Source organism: Hibiscus syriacus, unplaced genomic scaffold (assembly GCF_006381635.1).
Source record: "Hibiscus syriacus cultivar Baekdansim isolate YM2019G1 unplaced genomic scaffold, ASM638163v2 tig00112411_pilon, whole genome shotgun sequence".
NCBI lineage: Eukaryota > Viridiplantae > Streptophyta > Magnoliopsida > Malvales > Malvaceae > Hibiscus > Hibiscus syriacus.
In genome coordinates, this window is record NW_024063326.1 from 887,513 (window position 1) to 907,359 (window position 19,847).

The window sequence follows — 19,847 nt, forward strand, 5'->3', positions numbered from 1 at the left end:
ATTAGTGACCAAAACAAGATTCAAAGTTCGAGCACAGAGAAAAGTTGTGGGGGAAATTAAGCTGCTCGGCAAAGAGATCCGTTGTGAGGCTTGGGTTGATGTTGAGGAGTTATAGCCTCAGGTCTCCGCTTCAATTATATTATATATCATATATACAAGTATTGGTAGATGTTGATATGATGATTAATAGAATCGATGTTGTCTGTAGGATGTATGTTGTTAGATGAAAAATTCACGTTGACATTAATAGCAAAATTTATATGCGTTTATGAGTAAATTCTACATGTATTTTGTATACATTTGTAGAAAGGGTCGCATAATATATATTTGGTCATTTTGGTGAGTCAAATTAAAAAATAGTTTAAGAAAGATACGAATTTAAGATAAAAATTTAAATTATTTTATTTTCCAAAAATCAAATTTGTATTTTCATCTTAATAGGAGTTATCATCAATTATAGCCGACTCATGAGAGAGTAGCTTGAACGGGATCCTCGAAATATGCAAAATAATATATATTTAAAGATAACTCTAATCAATTTGACATTAAACGCTCACACCTCTAGCATTCATATTGCTCGAACCAGTGACCTTAAGGAATAACATTAATTATTTTATCACTAAGATTGCTTGATTCGTATATTATAGATTATTATTTTATATATGTACTAGTAATGAAATAAAAGAACTTTACAAACGGGGTAATAGCAATGCCATGTGTTCTTTATTTTTATTGAAAATTAACAATGAGAACATGATACCCTTAAAAATTTTCTCTAGAATTTTTTTATTCTATTGTCAACTCAAAGAATAATTATTCCGCAAGTATCAATTTTTTACAATATATTTTTTAAAAAAGATAATATAAACATATGGTGATACAATTAATTTTATATAATTTAATTGATTTTGATGTTGTTATCAAGTACTACATTAAGCTAATCACTTTATAAGATTTTACATCCGTCCATGAATATAATGAATTAATACAATTATACGATATTTATGCAAAGAACGTAATCATAAATTTATAATTTTATAAACTCAAATTCCTTAGAGAGACATACATTTCCTTTTATCGTTTAATAGTTTGATTTCATTATAGATTAATATTAATGTAAACGTGCATATAAACATAACAGGGGAAGAAACTTACGTTGGATATACGGGATAAGTCTAATGGCTTTGATATACAATTATACAAAATTAAAATTAAAATTAAAATTAAATTAAAATATAATATCATATATCTTACTAAAATTCATGAGTAAATTTGATATTTATCCTTATCATCTGTTAATAATATTTTGAATCATAGATAATTAGGACATCAAATATAGATTGTTAATTTAATTGATTTTCAATGACATTCCAACGTATTTTTAAACATAGATCATTTACAAAAAAAAATAAAAAAACATATTTTATTATTTTTATATTTCGACCTAAATTATAATTAATAACTAAGTTGGATTTTATTATAATTTTAGTGGTTGGAGATTATTTGGTAATTAGTTTATTTAATAAAGTAGATATTTTATTATCATATACTTGCTCTTCTTGTTCTTTATTTTTATAATAGATTATTGCTCATCTTGCCCATGAAGATAGATAAAACCGAATCCCGTTAAATCTTATATGTTGTGTATATCTTATTTTATGTTGATATCGATTTGATTATTTTTTGCTCCCAAAATTACTATCAGTTATATGTACGCTTTGATATTTTATGCTTTCACAACAAATCTAGTTTTCTACAATTTTTTTATTAACCTTTGGTCATTACAATGTAATATATGTTCTGAATATTCTCAATCATTTGGTGTTCAAACCCATGATCTCTAGGAACAATAACGATTCTCCATTTATATTCACAGTAACATCAGCGAGGTTAACTGCTAATAATCGAAGCATGAAAGCACCTAAGGCTACAAAATACCAGCATTGGTATACAAAGAAGAGGTCACCTCCAGCCCCGGTCGAGTTTGATACCATTATTGTTATTATTATCGTTATCAAATCACACTTCAACACGATCTCCTAAATGCTGTGAAGCAGGAAAGCACAGCAGGAAAGCAAAGATGTACCTGACATTGTTAGCTGGTCGACGAGCAAATTACGGGATTATAGTTGGTTCACTGCTAAGCCATCTTCAAGAACACGAAATATGGTAACTTTCAGCACAATCTCCTTTGTGTTAATAAGCTCGAATACACAAACATCCCCTTCGTCTAAATTATTATCCAACACGAACTCAGCCCATCCTTTGCTAAACTTCCAACTGCTCTGCCCATAAATACATCGAACTGGCCACTTTTTACCTTCGGATACCTGAAGTGTGATGATCCCATCAACTCCATTCAGGTACCTCAGAGCGAAGCAGCGAGGGATATGCTGTAGAAACAAAAAAGGAGTTACAAACTTAGTTGAAAAATATTTCAAAGTAAACAACAAATTATATCAAAGCGTTTTTTCAAGGGCTTACTAGAAATATTCCCTTATATACATAGGATGGACGCAAGATAATCCTGCAGAAAGGATTGTCGGGTTTGAACATTGCAGCTGCACGTAAAGCAATCTGTTTTCCTTCTGTCGTTGCATCTCTCCGACTCCGTTGAATACTTCTTGGAGAGTTCATGGCTGGAAGCTCTACTTTCACGTTGGATTTTCCAAATGACTCGTATTCCCCTATATCTTTGAACATGTTATAGATGAGAAAAGGTCAATTAGGAACACCCTATAAAGAAAGCATTCAAGTTCAAGAGGCTAACCGGGTTCGATTTCTTGCTTTATTTCTTTGGTGTTCTTTTGTGTTCCATTTAAGAAATACAGTACACCTTCATCTGTGGCACTTATAACCTCAACCCCATTAACTTGAATGCCTTTGTCTCGAGTGGATTGAAACGTTGCTTGTAAATCATCCTCATGGTTTTTCTGATCCAGACATGTAGAGTTCTTACATTTCTTCCTATCATGATCTACATCTTCATCGAAATCATTGTCAACCAAAAAGTACGAACTAGAATCTGCAGGCTGGGAAGCCTTAATCCCGGCGACGTCACCATCTTCTGTATCATTTAAATGCTTATCATAGCAAGGTTCATGCGAGTTATTTAAGCTATTAGACTGATAGTTTATCTCTGCAGCTTTCAGGTTATAAATATGAACATTGAAACGTGAATTCCCTTCGTATCTAAAGACCAAGAAATACCCAATGCAGATAGAATAGAATTCCATAAATACAGTCCAACCACAGTCAAGCCACACCCTATTGTTTTCGTTCCTCAATTCCACTAGCCAGAGACGACTGCCGGGGACAGCAAGTGTAGCAATCGAAGAGAGCTCATCACCAAATTTCTTAACAAATTTATTTGGGATCTTCTGTAAGTACAAAGAAAACAAGTCAGCATCCATTTGGAAATCGTCTACACTCTGAGATGCAGAATTGATGATAGATCATGTTATCTTTCTTGCTCAATCAGGAAAGACCATGGTCTCTTACTCTTGTTACAAATCCATGAAAAAACCGTATCCAAATCATTTTCAACAATAAGCGCTTAAGGAATCATATTATTGATTCATCATTCGGTTTTGTTGCACACAATACAAAACAAACACGTTTTAATTGTTCGGAACATTGAAGCAGAAAAACAAAAGTCCAAAGGCTAACTTGTTAGCTGTCCAAGCAAGAGGTGCGAGGCAGAAGAAAGGCATATAGTGCTTGTAACAGTGATATAAATAGGACAATGAAGCAACAAGTGTTTGATGATCCAAAATAAAGCTCAAACTTTCAAGTTTTTTTCTCTTCTTTGATTAGTCTCATGGTCATGGAACAAGATGGGTTCAGTTTCGATGCAAAACCCTCAAATTTCTCTTATTTTAACTTCCATACCAACTAAACAAACCCAAACAAAAAGTACTCTTCATGCAAAAAAAAAAAAAGTTTATATCTTTACTAGAAAAAGAGAGAACACGTGAAAATAAAGAGAAAACGGAATAAATTTGCAGTAAAGTTTACAACATCCCCAGAGACCAAACAAAGAGAGAGAGTAGATAGAAAGGAACAGGACTTAACTAGCTTCTTGTCTTGAAGAATGGAGGCCACCATTAACTTGTAGAAGATGCAGGATTTCTTCTCAGGCAAAGACGGTCCCTCTTGTTGTGACATTGTTTTCTTTTGGAGTTGGCTTCGTCAAGTTGTTTGATCATCAGACAGTGAAAAAAACATTGATGAAGATATTTTACATTCCTTTGATCCTTATGTTGTGCATTTGGGCCATTAAAATTCTCTTTTTATCTCGGACCATCTCTTTTCGTGGGGTCCAACCCCAATTGAAAACAAAATTAATTACATTGAAATCTGGTAGGATTTGCTTACTTTTCATTAATCTCTGTTGAACCTTTGAATCAAAATGTAATGATTTTATTAAATTGAAATTTGTTCATAATCAGGACACAGACTTTGCACAAGATATTAAAATACAACAGAAAACATTTCAAATACCACAACTGTCACGATAAAGTTAATCAGTAATGGACCAAGAAAATTTATATATTTCTTTATATTTTCTATTAATAATCTGTTTTTGTCCCTTAACATTATATCTTATGTCCGCCCTACCCTTAACACACAGATATCATAATTCTACGGTAATCTAAAAGCAGTGACAAATTTTCAGCAGCAAACTAGGAAATGAAAACGTTAAAGCAATATACAGGACTGCAGCATGAAAGCAACAAGAGGAATTAAAGCCAAGTAGCGTTGGAAAAATTCGACTTCAAACCAATCAAGCAGGACCACAAAAACCAAGTCGAAGGACCCATTTTCAAACCCAGCTCAAAGTCGATTTCATTGGAGAAATTTATTTACAAAGCTAATAAAGCCAGAAAACTTTTGCATCAATTATCTTAATCAGCCAAACGTCCCGATAAAGCTGATGGACATCAAAACAACACACAGCAGCTAATTTCTTATGGTACCAGGTCGGTTACACCGTCACCTGAGAAGAAAAGAGTTATTTAACAGAGTTTTAACATTTCTGAGATTTCCAGCTCTCTATGATCTAAGCTGGTTTAAAACTCAGCTGGCATTTTAGTGAGGCCGGTGCATTAGTCCCGCGCTTTCCATTACACGAAATATGGTAACTTTGAGCACGAATTCCCTTGCTCTAAGCAGTTCAAAGATGCACACATCCCCTTCTCCCAAATTATTCTCCAGTGTGAATTCGTACCATCCCCGGCTGAACTTAGCCTTGCCTCCTTTATAAAGACATCGTACTGACCACTGCCTCCCATCAGGAAGCTGAAGTTTAATGGATCCGGAAACCCCGTTTAGATGTTTCTCAGCAAAGCAGGATGGTAAGTACTGAGAGAGAAAGTCAAAATGCATGTTAACGCATGCTACAGGATGAAAACGAAAAAGACATGAACAACACATCATATCGATGCTCACCATAATACATCCCCTGTATAAATATGATGGTCGCAAGACGACCCTGCAGAAAGGGTTAGATGGCTCAAATGCTTTGGATGCATTAATTGCTCTCTCTCTTTCTTCAGCTGTCACAGTTCTCTTCCGGGCTGAAGCACTTTCATAACATTTAAAGCGCATATCAACATCATCTACATGTCCAGCTGATGACTCCTGTATGTCTACATTTCATTTAACAACCGATCATAAATTCTGATTCCTTAAAAGAACAAAAGAAAAAACAATAAACCTTAGTTAAGAAGACTTACTAGGATCAACCTTCCGCTTCCTCCCACGCTTTTTTGGTTCCGGTGGCATTGCACCTGAAGTATGCAGTTTCACTTCATTAGCAGAATCATTTTAAGCTCAAATGCACTAAATGAAAAGCCGTACCTCGAATAACTTGATTATTCACACCCTTTGAAGTTTGAAGGTTAACGTCACCACCCCAGTTTATGCAGCTGTTAAGTTTAGACCCACCAAACAAATTCTGCAGTGCTGGAGAGACGCATTCATCATCTTCAAGTTGTTCAAATGGATATTGTTTTCCGTGATTGTATTGAGCACCACCAAGGGTGTTAGTCTGATAGTTTATTTCCGAGTTGTACAAATTAAATATACTAACACTGAAAGCAGAATTTCCCTCGTATCTGAAAACCAAAACGTAGCCAACACGGATATAGTAACGCTCTAGAAATTCCTGCCAACCTTCCTGAAACCAAACCTTGTCGTCGGCTTTCTTTATTCCTACACGCCAAACATGACCGTCAGGAACAGTGAGAGCAGCAGCAACAGAAAGTTCATCCCTGAATTTCTTAACAAAGTTATCAGGGATCCTCTGCAGACACCCCCAAATCAAGTTAGGATTATTTATTTGATGAATACTAGAACCGTGATTCAGATGGTTTTAGTGAATAATTTGCAGAGGCTCTTTCATAACATTGTGGGCTTAAACCTCATGCTGGGTGAAGAAAACTACTAATCCGTCCTCGGACTTAAAGTAATACTAGCATCAACATGAGAAGTTTGGATCATTTCAAAGAAAAGAATATGCAGCATAACACGTATATACAGTAAGCATAATCATAGTTAAAAACGAAATCCATACATGATTTTTCAAATGACTAAACATCAAGGGAAAATTATGAAATTAAGATGTAGATGAACTTTCTTCTCTTGCTCATAAAACACGTTATGAGATAGCCACATTATGTGATCTATTTGATGAAACCTGCTAGCAGTATTACCCAATGAGAGATGCCAAACAAGTAGATGCCCGTCAAAAAGATCCCCCATCTAAGTAATATACACCAAGGATGAAGATTGAAATAAATAAACAGCTTGAATTATCTTACAGTTTTCAAATTTAGTACAAATTACCTTCTATAAAGTTTGTTTCTTTATCGGAAAGATACCCAAGTAATATAGCCATGTCCTATGAGATCCTTCCCAGAATATGTATTCTATAAACATGTATTTTACCAGGAAAAAGAACAAACAAGAGTCCATCGGCCTCAGGTACTCTATTAAATCAGAAAAATCCGGGAATAAATAACTTTATTTTACCATTATATAGACTTGCTATGTCTTCCTTATTCCCCACAATGCATACAGTAAGATCAAAGCAAATGCATAAAAAGTACCAACTTAAAACCCAGTGGATAAGTCCAAATATAAAAACTAATAAGCATTCACTCACATGCAGGTAAACTCAAATGATACATAGAAAATTAATGAAAATTACACCAATCAACTTCTCTTCATTTATAACCAAACGAAATCCATGAGAGAATTATCACACCATTCCAAATGAGTGAAAATTTAGGGCAAATTGAGTTCAGCAACAAACATGACAATTCATTTTAATAACAACTTTGAAAGACATAATATTTTCTGCAAAATTGAACCTGAAAAGAATCAAAAGATTAGATTTCTTTCTTCAAGTACAATACTAACACACTCCGATATCTATATAGTCAATAGCTATATATACTAAAATGAAGTAACACACACATCATGCATCAACAATTGGTCTCAAAAAGTATATCTCCACGGCTTCAATAATAGCATATGTCTGATAAAAGGAACTTTAGAGTGAAAATTGAGATCTTGTGTTTACTTTACCTAGTTCATCAAGTAGGCAAACAAACTTGTAGGATTATTTGAGGAAAACCATATCACACCAGCTATCAAAACTAAAACTAGTTTCTTCATATCTCGCTACTTTTTGTATAATTTCATCATGTCTTAACCTTCAAATCTCCTCCTCAAATCTCAAAAACACACTTCAAAGTTCAAAGTTCAAATCACAAAAGAAACAAAAAGTACCCAAAAACAAAAAAAATGGAAGGGAAAGAAACATATGACAAAAGCAGCTGATCTCCATCATACCCTAATTTTCCATGACTCAACTTTGTCCCACAGAAAAGCTTCTTCCTGAAATACTAAATCGCCCTCAAAATGGGGAAAAATTTATCTACCTAGTTTTGGTCAGTAACAATATACGAGTAACCAGATAGAGAAGCGTAACAAAAACAAGGATTAAAGAGCAATAAGAAGAGTAAAGTAAGAGAAAGAGATGAAAAAGAAAGGGGTTTTAGCATTTTACCAGTTTCTTTTCTTGAAGGGTGGTGGATAGAATAAGCTTATGGAAAAAAGGACGAGGCATTTTGGATAAAAGGTCAGATCATATAATGATGTTGAGCTTCAGTTTGAGTGAGACTTGGGTTTTCCTTTTTGAAATTTCAAAGTCTATGGTGCATGCATATCTATGAAAACAATTCTACTCTTTCACCTGTCTCCCAGATAAAAATGAAACCCAAAATAAAAACACTCAACACGGAGAACAAATAAAGTTTCAGATCTGTGTCTTTCCTTTCTCTTCTGCTTCCCACTGGTTTTTCCTTCCTGTCAAATACCGCTTTCAAAGCTTTAAAAATAAAAAATTATATATAAACAAAGACATCGACTTCAACAAAAAGTTAACCCAGTTTCATCACATCTGTCGACTCACACGCTCACCCGTTCACTCACTTCCCGAGTTATAGAACTCGCCTGCTTAAAACTCAGGCACTCTATGTGCGTCCAACTAGTTCCCCCCCTTTTTTTTTAGTAGTAAAAGTTTTTTCTTTTCCGAATAAAATAGTTTTTTCTTCTTTTCCTTTTTAAACCAATTTATATAAATATTATCATTTAAAATTTTGTTTTCAAAATTAACATCCATTTAAAATTAATCTTAAAAATAATATATTTTTATATATAAAACAAAAACATATTCAATCAATCATATCAATCATAGAGCTTTTAAAAACAAAATCATAGGGATCAAAGTTATAATTTTAACTCTATAATTTAAAAAGATTTCTATTATTAATTTATATAGATATAATTGAAGTGTTAGTCTTTGTTTCTTCTTAATGTGTTATTCAAGAATTAAAAATATGTCGCTAATATTTTTTCCTACATGATCTCTATTCTTTATATGTATATAGATTTGTGTCACGATAAATTTATATCATACTCTATTACTAAATCTCACTTGATTGGAATTTATTATTAAAACAAAAATTATGTTTATATCAATTAAGTTTTTTTTATATATTATAGTGTTTAAACAATTAGTTTTATAAATTATAGAATAAATTTTATTAAAATTTTAAATTTTTTATTTGATTTATAATTTTATAGGCTAAATTCAATTTTAAAAAATTAAATAAAGTTTGAGGTATAAAATAGATTCGAATAACTTAAAAATTTGAAGTTTTTAGTAACTAATGAATTGGTTATCATGTTCGAGTTGAATCTCTCAACTTTCCATAGTATATGTATATCACATATGCAAAAATATATGTATACCGTATATGGTTATAAAAAATAATTTAAATTAGAATCATAAAATTTTAAATATATATATATATAAAATTTAAAAAATTTAAATAACTCTATTCGACTTAAATTTCATAAACTCGACTCAACTTAAGAAATTAATATAAGATTTGAGATATAAACAACACTCGTCAATTCGAATAATTTTATATTTTTTATTCAACTTGATCGAATACTCAACCTATCTCCAATGATTATAATTTGATTCATCACTTTTTAACGATATTAGATATGCTAAGTTAGTAATACTATTAAGTATTATGATTAAAGTGAAAATTAGAATTATTATATTATATTTTAATCACACAATTAAAATTATATGAAAAAATAATTAACAATATTTAACAAATAACAAATTTACGTATTAATTAAATAGTTAATATTGTTTGAAAAAATAGCCGACTAAATCAATAATTAATATGTTAAAAAGAAGAGAAAATCGCCTCAGTGACCAAAAATACCTTATAATATACGATTTTAACCAACTTTTTTTGGATTTGCCAAAATGACCAATAAAATCGCAACGCGATATCAAAATCGCAACGCGATTTAGAAAATCGCAACGTTAAAAAGAAAATCGCAACGGTCAAAAGAAAATCGCAACGCGAGCTTCCAAGTTCGCAACGCGATTTAGAAGAAAATCGCAATGCGATTGATAGAATCGCAATGCGATTGATAGAATCGCAATGCGATTGAGAGAGTCGCAACGCGATTTAGAAGAAAATCGCAATGCGACTGAGAGAATCGCAACGTTGAAAATCGCAACGGTCAAAAGAATAGTTAAAAAAATTTTGTTTCTTAAGAATTTTCTCTAAAAAGATAGTATCCGCGCGGACGTGTCGAAGACACGTATTACCACGACCACGACCACGACCACGACCACGACCACGACCACGACCACGACCACGACCACGACCACGACCACGACCACGACCACGACCACGACCACGACCACGACCACGACCACGACCACGACCACGACCACGACCACGACCACGACCACGACCACGACCACGACCACGACCACGACCACGACCACGACCACGACCACGACCACGACCCGAGACGAGACGGCGGCGGCGGCGGCGCGCGAGAGTCCCCCTTGTCCTCTTTCACTCAACAAGGAAGTGCAAAATACAAGCCTTAAATATAATTCCCAATAGTGTTTCCAATACTATGTGGGATTGAGCATTACCAACACTTGTTCCCAATATCATTATTCTTCATAAGTTATCATCCATTACAATATGAATTATCGATAATAAATTAATTCATTTTAATAAGTATTTAAAATTATAACTTGATAAATACATGAAATAATTCTATTATTAAATAAAAAATATATTTTTTATATTAAAATTATTGAGATAGATATTTACTATAAAAGTAAAAGATTTTTTTTTCACGTACAACCTCTATGTGAATTAGTTTCACAATAAGGTATCGGTTATGCATTGGATTCTTTCGTATTAGATGGTCTTTAATAAGATCATCATCATCATTCTTTTGTTCAACAATACCATATATTAATGAGGTATATTGGTTCATTAACACGACTAATTCATATTGTAATGGATGATAACTTATGAAGAATAATGATATTTGGAACAAGTGTTGGTAATGCTCAATCCCACATAGTATTGGAAATACTATTGGGAATGGTATTTAAGGCTTGTATTTTGCACTTCCTTGTTGAGTGAAAGAGGACAAGGGGGACTCTCGCGCGCCGCCGCCGCCGCCGTCTCGTCTCGGGTCGTGTCGTGGTCGTGGTCGTGGTCGTGGTCGTGGTCGTGGTAATACGTGTCTTCGACACGTCCGCGCGGATACTATCTTTTTAGAGAAAATTCTTAAGAAACAAAATTTTTTTAACTATTCTTTTGACCGTTGCGATTTTCTTTTTAACGTTGCGATTTTCTAAATCGCGTTGCGATTCTCTCAATCGCATTGCGATTTTCTAAATCGCGTTGCGATTCTCTCAATCGCATTGCGATTCTATAAATCGCATTGCGATTCTCTCAGTCGCATTGCGATTCTCTCAGTCGCATTGCGATTTTCTTCTAAATCGCGTTGCGACTCTCTCAATCGCATTGCGATTCTATAAATCGCATTGCGATTCTATCGATCGCATTGCGATTTTCTTCTAAATCGCGTTGCGAACTTGGAAGCTTGCGTTGCGATTTTCTTTTGACCGTTGCGATTTTCTTTTTAACGTTGCGATTTTCTAAATCGCGTTGCGATTTTTATATCGCGTTGCGATTTTATTGGTCATTTTGGCAAATCCAAAAAAAATTGGTTAAAATCGTATATTATAAAGTATTTTTGGTCACTGAGGCGATTTTCTCTAAAAAGAAAGAGCCCGTCATGGAGTTGATGAGATTTCAGAAACCAAAACAGCGACAATGATGAGTTTGGTTTGAACTCGTTGTGGTGACTAGTGAGTGAGTTGAGTTGGGAGCACTGAGTCGAAAGGCACTGCGGACCGAGTGGTGACCCCATCAATTCTATCAGCAAGAAGATCCTTTATTTATTCCATTCGTCAAAGACAAGGTTTCTAATGGACACGTGTCAAACCAGGGTGAAAAGGGACCACTCCCAGAGTCGCATGCACAGCGAAAATAAATAAATGGAGGAGCCCACTTTTATAACTACTTCAGTGTTCATTTCTAACTAATCAAATAATTATTTTATGTTTTTTGTTTTATTTTTTAATCTTCCAAATTAAACCTATCTTTTTTTTTATAATGATTTCGTGTTTTTAAATAGTTAATGTAATTGTTTAATTTTGAGGGTTACACTTATTTTTATATTATTGACGTTCTTCGTCTAGAAAAATTTATGAAGTTACGTTTTTAGATTAGTTGATGTATAAGTTAGCAGAATTAAACATAAAGTTTTATTTCTTAACTCTATCGAAAAATTTACAAGTCAGGAACGCCTTGAATGCTTGATACTTTGAACCATGAAAACCAAGGAGTTTCGTCGTGAAGGGCTCGAGGCATATAAGGTATTAATTTGGAAAATATGATATCATTTGAACACTTGTCTCGCGCATGTCCTTCACACGGACTTTGTCAAGTCACATTAATATATGTTCAGAGGATAATCTACGAAAATAAGACATTTTACAACCTTCAAATATATAGATGTTAATCCTAGAATATCAATATTCTTTTTAGGTATCAATATCAAAAGTAACTTCGAAATTTCATCAAAATATCCTTAACATAAATGCTATACATGTAGTATCGATATTTTTTACAGTTATATTGATACTCGTTTGAATATCGATACCAAATTTATCTTCGAAGTTATCAAAATCATCCTTTGTATTTTTCAAAGTAATAGTATTGATACTACCCTAGCAAGAAAGTCATATTTTACCTATGTTCATATGATATTAAGGGTCTGTTTGTTTAGCTGTAATTGGTTTTCCAGAAAATGAATTACTGGAATTTGAATTACTGGAAAATGAATTACTGGAATTTGAATTCTGGAAAATGAATTACATTTCTGTAAAATGAATTACATTTCTGGAAAATGAATTACATTTCTGGAAAACATCTGGAAAACGTTTTATGATGTTTGGAAGATGTTATTTAAACATTTTTTCGGTATATTTTAGTGAAATAAAATTTTATAAATTATATTAATTATTTATTAAAGTAATAGTACTATATTATATTTTAAAAATATTAATTAGTATATTTTAATATCTTTACTAAAATATTATTGAAATATATAATAATATTATTCATTATTAAATATATAAAAAAATTTATTATATATTATTAAAATAAAATATAATATCTTATATTATAATATAATTGATTATTTTATATAATATTAAAAATATAATATATATTATTATAAATATTAATAAATATTTTAAATATTTTAATAATTAATATTTTGATGAAAATGATATTAAAATATTTTATTAATATTAAATTCATAAAATAAAATTATTTTGAGTATTTTTGCTTGAAGTGAAAAGTTCGGAAAATGACTTACGGAAAATGAATCCGTAAGTCATTTTACCGAAAACACAAAGAAATTATGTTACTAGGAAAATGAATTACATTCCGGAAAACGAATTACGTGAAACAAACACGGGAAAACGTTTTCCGAAAAACGGATTACGTGAAACAAACACGGGAAAACATTTTCCGGAAAATGAATTACGTGAAACAAACACGGGAATTCGGGGAAAACCAATTTCGTAATTCCAATTACGGAAACAAACATACCCTAATATTGTACATTCAATATGGATACTACAAATTAAAAATACACTGTTTAATTCGAAAAACACTCATAAAACTCACCTATACACTTATTTTTAGCCATAGGTTACTTATTAAAATTTATAGAAGTTATTAAAGATCATTATATATCATTTTTACATGAATCTAACATTCGAAATTTCCACAACAATTTTCAATCACCCAAGCTCCCACATATTTCACCACCCGCAAGCAAACGAACTCATGCAAGCAAATTACGTACAAATAGTAGAAAAGAGTTCATATGTGTTATCTCATTTCCCAATTAACACGAAAACCTCTTTAACTTATCCAAAAATCAGACCTCTGAAGCTCTTGCTCTTTGGAGTCTTTGCACCACTCTACAAACTACTCTTAAGCTCCCACAATATTTCTACACAGTTGTTTTTTTTAGTGTTTTTTGATCACCAAATTTTGGTTGTGAAAAATATTTTTCAAAAAAATTATATCAATTGTCTTCTACTTCAAAATCCGAATATACAATATTTAAAGACAAATGTGTTAACCACGAGGGACAACATTTAATTTAATAATTACACCAATAAAAAGGGAGTAGTTCTTTGACTTCACAGTTAACATGTGATTTACTTATACAGTCAATAGTAACTATATATTTTGCAATAGTGTTATTTTCTAACATTTTTTTTTTATAAATATGAGGTGAATACAAGGTCGTATATCAAAGACTCTTAATCTTTTGACAATAAACGCTCATACCCCTGCATATGCGGTTTCGAACCCAAGACTTTAAAAAATAATAACAAATTCATTAACCACTGAAATCACTTAGTTCATGCTTTCCAACATCCTTAAATACTTATCGTTTACCATAAAACAAGTAATATTCACATATATTCTTACTCTACTAATCATCTTTCAAATTCTATGGACCATAATCATCTTCTACGCTCTGAACTCGTCAAATAAATCATCTTCAACCACCAAAATTTATTCTTGTATCAACGGATATATATCTTAAAAATTAAATATTACTTATATTAACTTCATTTATAAAATTTTAAATTCTATTCACAATAATAATTTTTTCTCTTTTCATGTAGCTATTTGCTTATATTATACAAGAAAAGCTATAAGCTTTCAATTCGTAACAATAAATATATTTATCGGTAAAGTTATTTTAAGGAATCAATGATAACATGTAAATTGGTAAAGCCTTTAATAATATTGCAAAGAAAAGGAAAGACTTGTTTCTTATTCATTCATATATTGTATGTATAAAAAGGAACCAATCAATTTTTTTCAATTGACATTATATAGATAGAGATGTTGTCGGTTCAAAATACTATGCACATTAAAGTACGAATATATTTTTCTAAACTTGACAATCAATTTATAAAAAGAATATATAAAAGTGCTAAGGCTAATTAGTTTTTATATCAACAAAAGTTCATATGTCTTCTAATACATTTTTTTGTTATAAAGACAGATAAAAGAGAACCTAAGATAGAGAAGAAGTGTCTTATATAGTTAGATTCATATTCGAGTCTAGTTTCCAGTGGTATTAATGGAATAATTTTTAAGTACGTAGATTAATACAGAATAATATTTCTTTGAAGGTAGTGTAAACTGCCATAACATGAAATTTTGATAAAATTGGATAGTTGAAGCATTTAAGAACAAATGATTAATTGTGAGGCTTATATTTTTGATTTATTGATCAAGTGTCAAAGTGAATATAATTTACGTATTTAGCTATTTTGATTGAGGACGACTTGTTATAAGTCAACCTCACATTACTTAAAGTATGTTTTCTATCTTAAGCATGAATTATTATTTTCATAATGTTTATATATGTCTTATGAATGTTTAGGGTACGAATTACCCAAATTATGATTTTTATGAGAATGATTGGAAAATTATTCTGAATTGAAATATTGATTATGAAACGAATAAGATATAATCTAAAAGCTCATTGTATGTTGCATTAAGAGTAGTAGGTACATTTGACATGTCATTAAGAGAATATTTATCAGTTTTCAGTTATCTATATCATTAGTGCTAATGTGATGATTGCACTGAAGTGCATTATATGTTTCAATTTAAGTTATGATTAGTGCTCGTTTTTCAGTTCTACTTACGTACCTTATATTCTCATAAATAAGCATTGAGTTATAAAAATAAACATAAAAATTATAAATGATGTTTCCATTAACAGAAATCATGATATTATTATTTTATTATACAAAATATGAAAATGAAATGAGAAGTTCTAAAATATGTACAAATGACTAGGATATGAATTGTTTATGTTATTTGATATTGATTTATATGATTTTTGATGAAATCATATGAGAATGATTTCCAGGTTTAAAGGGAAAATCAACTTGATCAGCTCAGTTCGAAAGTTTTAATATTTTTTATTTAAATTACAGTTCCATGTTATAATACTTTGCGAAATTTATATTTTATATCATTTTAGTTATGTAGTTGCTTCACTAAGTTTTAGCATGATGGTTTTCATGCGTATGTTCAAATACAATAGAGGAAGTGAAGTGAGGAGCTTGTCAGCATCTTATGAGAATCAAACCTACCGACAATATCAATTAGACATCCTAACTTTAACTTATTAATGTCATGTACATTATAATCGTTAGGTTGCTTTATCAGATTTATTTTATAAAGGGTTGTAATAGTAATTTAGGACTGTTTTTAATTTTGGATAATTTTAGTTATAATCGTGTTTATGAATGAATATTATAAACGATTTTAAAAAAAAGTTTTAAATCAAGCAATATTAGTCAAATGTATATATGAAACAACATAAAACTGTCTAATTGCTACATAAAAATTAGCCTTGTTTGGAACAATAAGTTATTATGTTATGACTATGTATGCTAAAGAAATTACAATTTTTAAATTGTAAGAAAATGATATTTTAAACCGCAACAAAATTTTAAGTATTTATATTAAGCAAATGTCTATTAAGTTGATGTAACATATTTAGTTCGTATTATGAGTCGTATAAGTGCTATGAGTGTTACAAGAGTCCTATAGCTATGGTTCACGAGTGTGTCAGAACCTTGAAATATGACACTTTAAACCCATACGGATTTAAGGTGTTACAATATTTCTTATAATATTAATATTAAGTATACATTTATTTTATTTTAAATTTGTTACGAACATGTAATGATTATGTTTATATTTTTATTTTAATTCAGGCTAATTTATCTCATATATCATAATATTAACGAATTTAGATATTATTTAAATCAATTATTTTCAATTTAGAATATACTGTTTAAAATAAATATTTTATCTTTCTAAAAAAAAACTTTTTTGACAATAATACCAAATACAAAAAACTTAAACTTAAATTTTTAAAAATATTTTTTCAAAATCATTTTTGGATAATACTTTTTAAAAATATCCTAAATTACAATAAAGATTTACAATCATAATCGTAAATTAAACACATAGTTAGGATAATTTCTTATAATAATTGAAATAACACTATCAACTTAAGATCACATAAAGACCATACAAGGAAAGATTAAAATATAACCAAGAAAACTCGAACAAAGATAAATAAGAATTTATCTGATTGCATCGGCAAACGAGCCACAACAGGAATCAAGCTACTGAAAGACCACCGACAAACCATAAATCATACTCGAGCGACATGAAAAGCTATTCACGAACGCATAACAGGTATCCAAATCCAATCTAAGGGTCCGAACAATTGATAAGTGAAAATAACGACCAAACAATCGATAAGTGAAAACAACGACCAAACAATAGAAAAAAACATGCCAAAAGACATAGGAAAATGTGTCATAAAGACATATGAAAATATGGCATACAAGTAGACTTATTGAAAATAATGTTGGACAAAAGTCGTTAATCCAAGAATAATATAGAAAATAAAATAATGATAAACAATAATCAAATATCATTATAAAAATTAATGAAAAAGAATGAGTTTACTTGCCTTAGGATTGTAAGAAAAATAACAATTCGATACGAAATTAAACCTGAGAAAATAAAATAAAAGAAGTTAATCTTCTTTAAAAAATAAATAAAATTAAATAGAAAGAAAATACTCTTTTCTTGGTTGATCTTTTGATCGAAAACAGTTTAGGCATGTCGCTACACAGTTTTCTTAAGACATATTTTCGGCCACTCCATTGGTGCTCGAGATCGTTGGTCGTCTGTCTCCCAGGATAGAACAACTAGATGATTAACTACAGTAGCACAATTGTAGAGATCACGAACTATCCTTGCCTTCGACTATCACCGGAAAACCAAGAAGAGAAAATATTTTTCAAGAAAGTCAATATTTATAGGGGATTTTCAAGAGAGATTCACTCCAGTTAGATATATTTTAATATTCAAAAATTAAATAGATAATAATATCTTTTAATTTAAAATATTCTAAAGATAAAGTTACCTTTTACTATTCAAACTTAAATAGATATTATTTTAATTTGAAATATTCAAAAGGATATAATTATCTTTAATATTCAAAGTTAAATAGGTAGAAAATACCTTTTAATTTGACACATTCAAACACTACAGCAAAAGTGTTCTGTAGTGGCGTTTTTAGCAGCGTTTGGAGAGTAAACGCCATAAAAGTTAAACATATAGCAGTATTTTCAATCCAAAAGCCACAAATTTAGACTTTAGCAGCGTTTTTTTGTGCAAACGATGCAATAGAGTAGAAATATTACGGCGTTTTTACCCAAAACGCCGTCATAGGGTGGTACATAGTGGCGTTTCTACAACAAACGCCGCAATTAAGATTAGGTTTGTGTCGTTTTTAAATAAATGCCATAGAAGTTTTAATAAATAGCGCCGTTTATAATGAACACGCCGCAATATAGTAGACATTTAGCGGCGTTTCAGCCAAAACGTCGTAATATAGTGTTAATTTAGCGGCGTTTATACCACAAACACCGTAATAGATTTGTAAAGTGGCGTTTATACCACAAACGCCGCAATAGAGTGATAAATTAGCGACGTTTATATCTAAAACGCCGCAATAAATAATACTTTAGCGTCATTTTTTGACAAACGCCACAATAGTGTTGTCAATAGTGACGTTTTTTGTATAAACACCGCAAAAAACATGTGATATAGTGTTGATAAAATTATCTTTTAATTTGTAATATTCAAAAGAAACATAATTTTAATTTAAATATTAAATCCATCAATGAAATTCACTCTTTTTCCAATAAATAAAAAACAAAAGATAATAAAGATATAACATAAGAAAATAAAAAAATAATAAAAAATACTAACAGTCGAAAATCAATATTAAAATCAATGTCGTCATCGATTAATAAAGATAAAAAAAAGAAACGAATGAATTACTAATGACATAAAACTATTTTTTTCATATCAAACTAACTTTTAACCGTGTTATAAGGAATTAACTGTGCATAACAAAAAAAAATTAAATATTATACTTAAATTTTATTTGTCATAAAGCTAGTAACATTGATTTTGACTTGCATTTTATGATTATCATGCAGTCCATAATATTAAAATCTCAATGATATGTATTAGATGCCCGAATATCCAAAGTTATTCTTTATGTAATTGGAATAATGAATTATTGCCCCGCAAAGTGAGTTTTTTTAGCACAAATAAAAGCCACGTTAATCACCCTAATATAATAATTATTATTATTTAAACTAAAACGTGTACGGAATGCGTATTAAATATACATTGTTTTTCTATTTAGAGTTAATCCATGTGTGGACTTGACGAGGATTAAACGAATAAGAGATTCGACATTATTAACCTAATAACACATCGGATATGAACAAAGTGACGCCGTTTTAGCCGACTAGCTTTACTATAATACCAAAATTATTGGCACTCGGTTTGCAAGGTTGTTTAAAAGCCATTGGTTTGGCGATATCCGTCGATTTTAAATTTCAATAATTATAAAATTTTAATTATGACCAAGCTTCAATTTACACGTGTTAACGTGCTAGATGCAATGATTTTCAAAAGATTTTAATAAAATTATTATTTTTATATATTTTTAAATTTCTTTATATGTAGGTGTATAATGATAATATAATTTGTCTAGTCATATTCATATTATTTTGATCAAAAGATAAAGCAAACACATTCAATTGTTCTTGTAACTAAATTACCTTAACTTTTTTTCTTCAAATTTATGATTTAATCATATTGCATTCATTTAACATTTCAAATACATACATGTCGTCACTTTAG

At 30.6% G+C, this 19,847-nt stretch overlaps 2 protein-coding genes across 3 annotated transcripts; both read right to left on the reverse strand.

The window, feature by feature from the left end:
• Window positions 1-2,049: 2,049 nt before the first annotated feature.
• LOC120179291 (B3 domain-containing transcription factor VRN1-like) lies at window positions 2,050-4,323 on the reverse strand. The gene is made up of 4 exons (XM_039184925.1): window positions 4,075-4,323; window positions 2,771-3,380; window positions 2,485-2,693; window positions 2,050-2,393 (listed from the first exon to the last, which is right to left on the reverse strand). Exons 1-4 carry the CDS (start codon window positions 4,165-4,167, stop codon window positions 2,124-2,126), a joined length of 1,182 nt encoding a protein of 393 aa, XP_039040856.1. The 5' UTR covers window positions 4,168-4,323; the 3' UTR covers window positions 2,050-2,123.
• Window positions 4,324-4,800: 477 nt separating this feature from the next.
• On the reverse strand, window positions 4,801-8,307 carry LOC120179344 (B3 domain-containing transcription factor VRN1-like). Of its 2 annotated transcripts, none has more exons than XM_039184968.1 (5): window positions 8,078-8,307; window positions 5,863-6,307; window positions 5,739-5,792; window positions 5,452-5,651; window positions 4,801-5,364 (listed from the first exon to the last, which is right to left on the reverse strand). In XM_039184968.1, exons 1-5 carry the CDS (start codon window positions 8,135-8,137, stop codon window positions 5,092-5,094), a joined length of 1,032 nt encoding a protein of 343 aa, XP_039040899.1. In that variant the 5' UTR covers window positions 8,138-8,307; the 3' UTR covers window positions 4,801-5,091. The 2 variants fall into 2 exon arrangements, with proteins under 2 accessions (XP_039040899.1, XP_039040898.1); XM_039184967.1 differs by having other exon boundaries at window positions 5,739-5,810.
• Window positions 8,308-19,847: the final 11,540 nt, after the last annotated feature.

Bases quoted from the DNA above. Each gene is read 5' to 3' on its own strand.
- LOC120179291 (XM_039184925.1), bottom strand. From the start codon at position 4,167: ATGTCACAACAAGAGGGACCGTCTTTGCCTGAGAAGAAATCCTGCATC. The intron at 3,381-4,074 runs GTTAAGTCCTGT...TTGTACTTACAG, and splicing joins TTCTTCAAGACAAGAAGCTA to AAGATCCCAAATAAATTTGT. The intron at 2,694-2,770 runs GTTAGCCTCTTG...ACATGTTCAAAG, and splicing joins AAAGCAAGAAATCGAACCCG to ATATAGGGGAATACGAGTCA.
- LOC120179344 (XM_039184967.1), bottom strand. From the start codon at position 8,137: ATGCCTCGTCCTTTTTTCCATAAGCTTATTCTATCCACCACCCTTCAA. The intron at 6,308-8,077 runs GTAAAATGCTAA...GGGTGTCTGCAG, and splicing joins CCCTTCAAGAAAAGAAACTG to AGGATCCCTGATAACTTTGT. The intron at 5,652-5,738 runs GTAAGTCTTCTT...AATGAAATGTAG, and splicing joins GAAGCGGAAGGTTGATCCTA to ACATACAGGAGTCATCAGCT.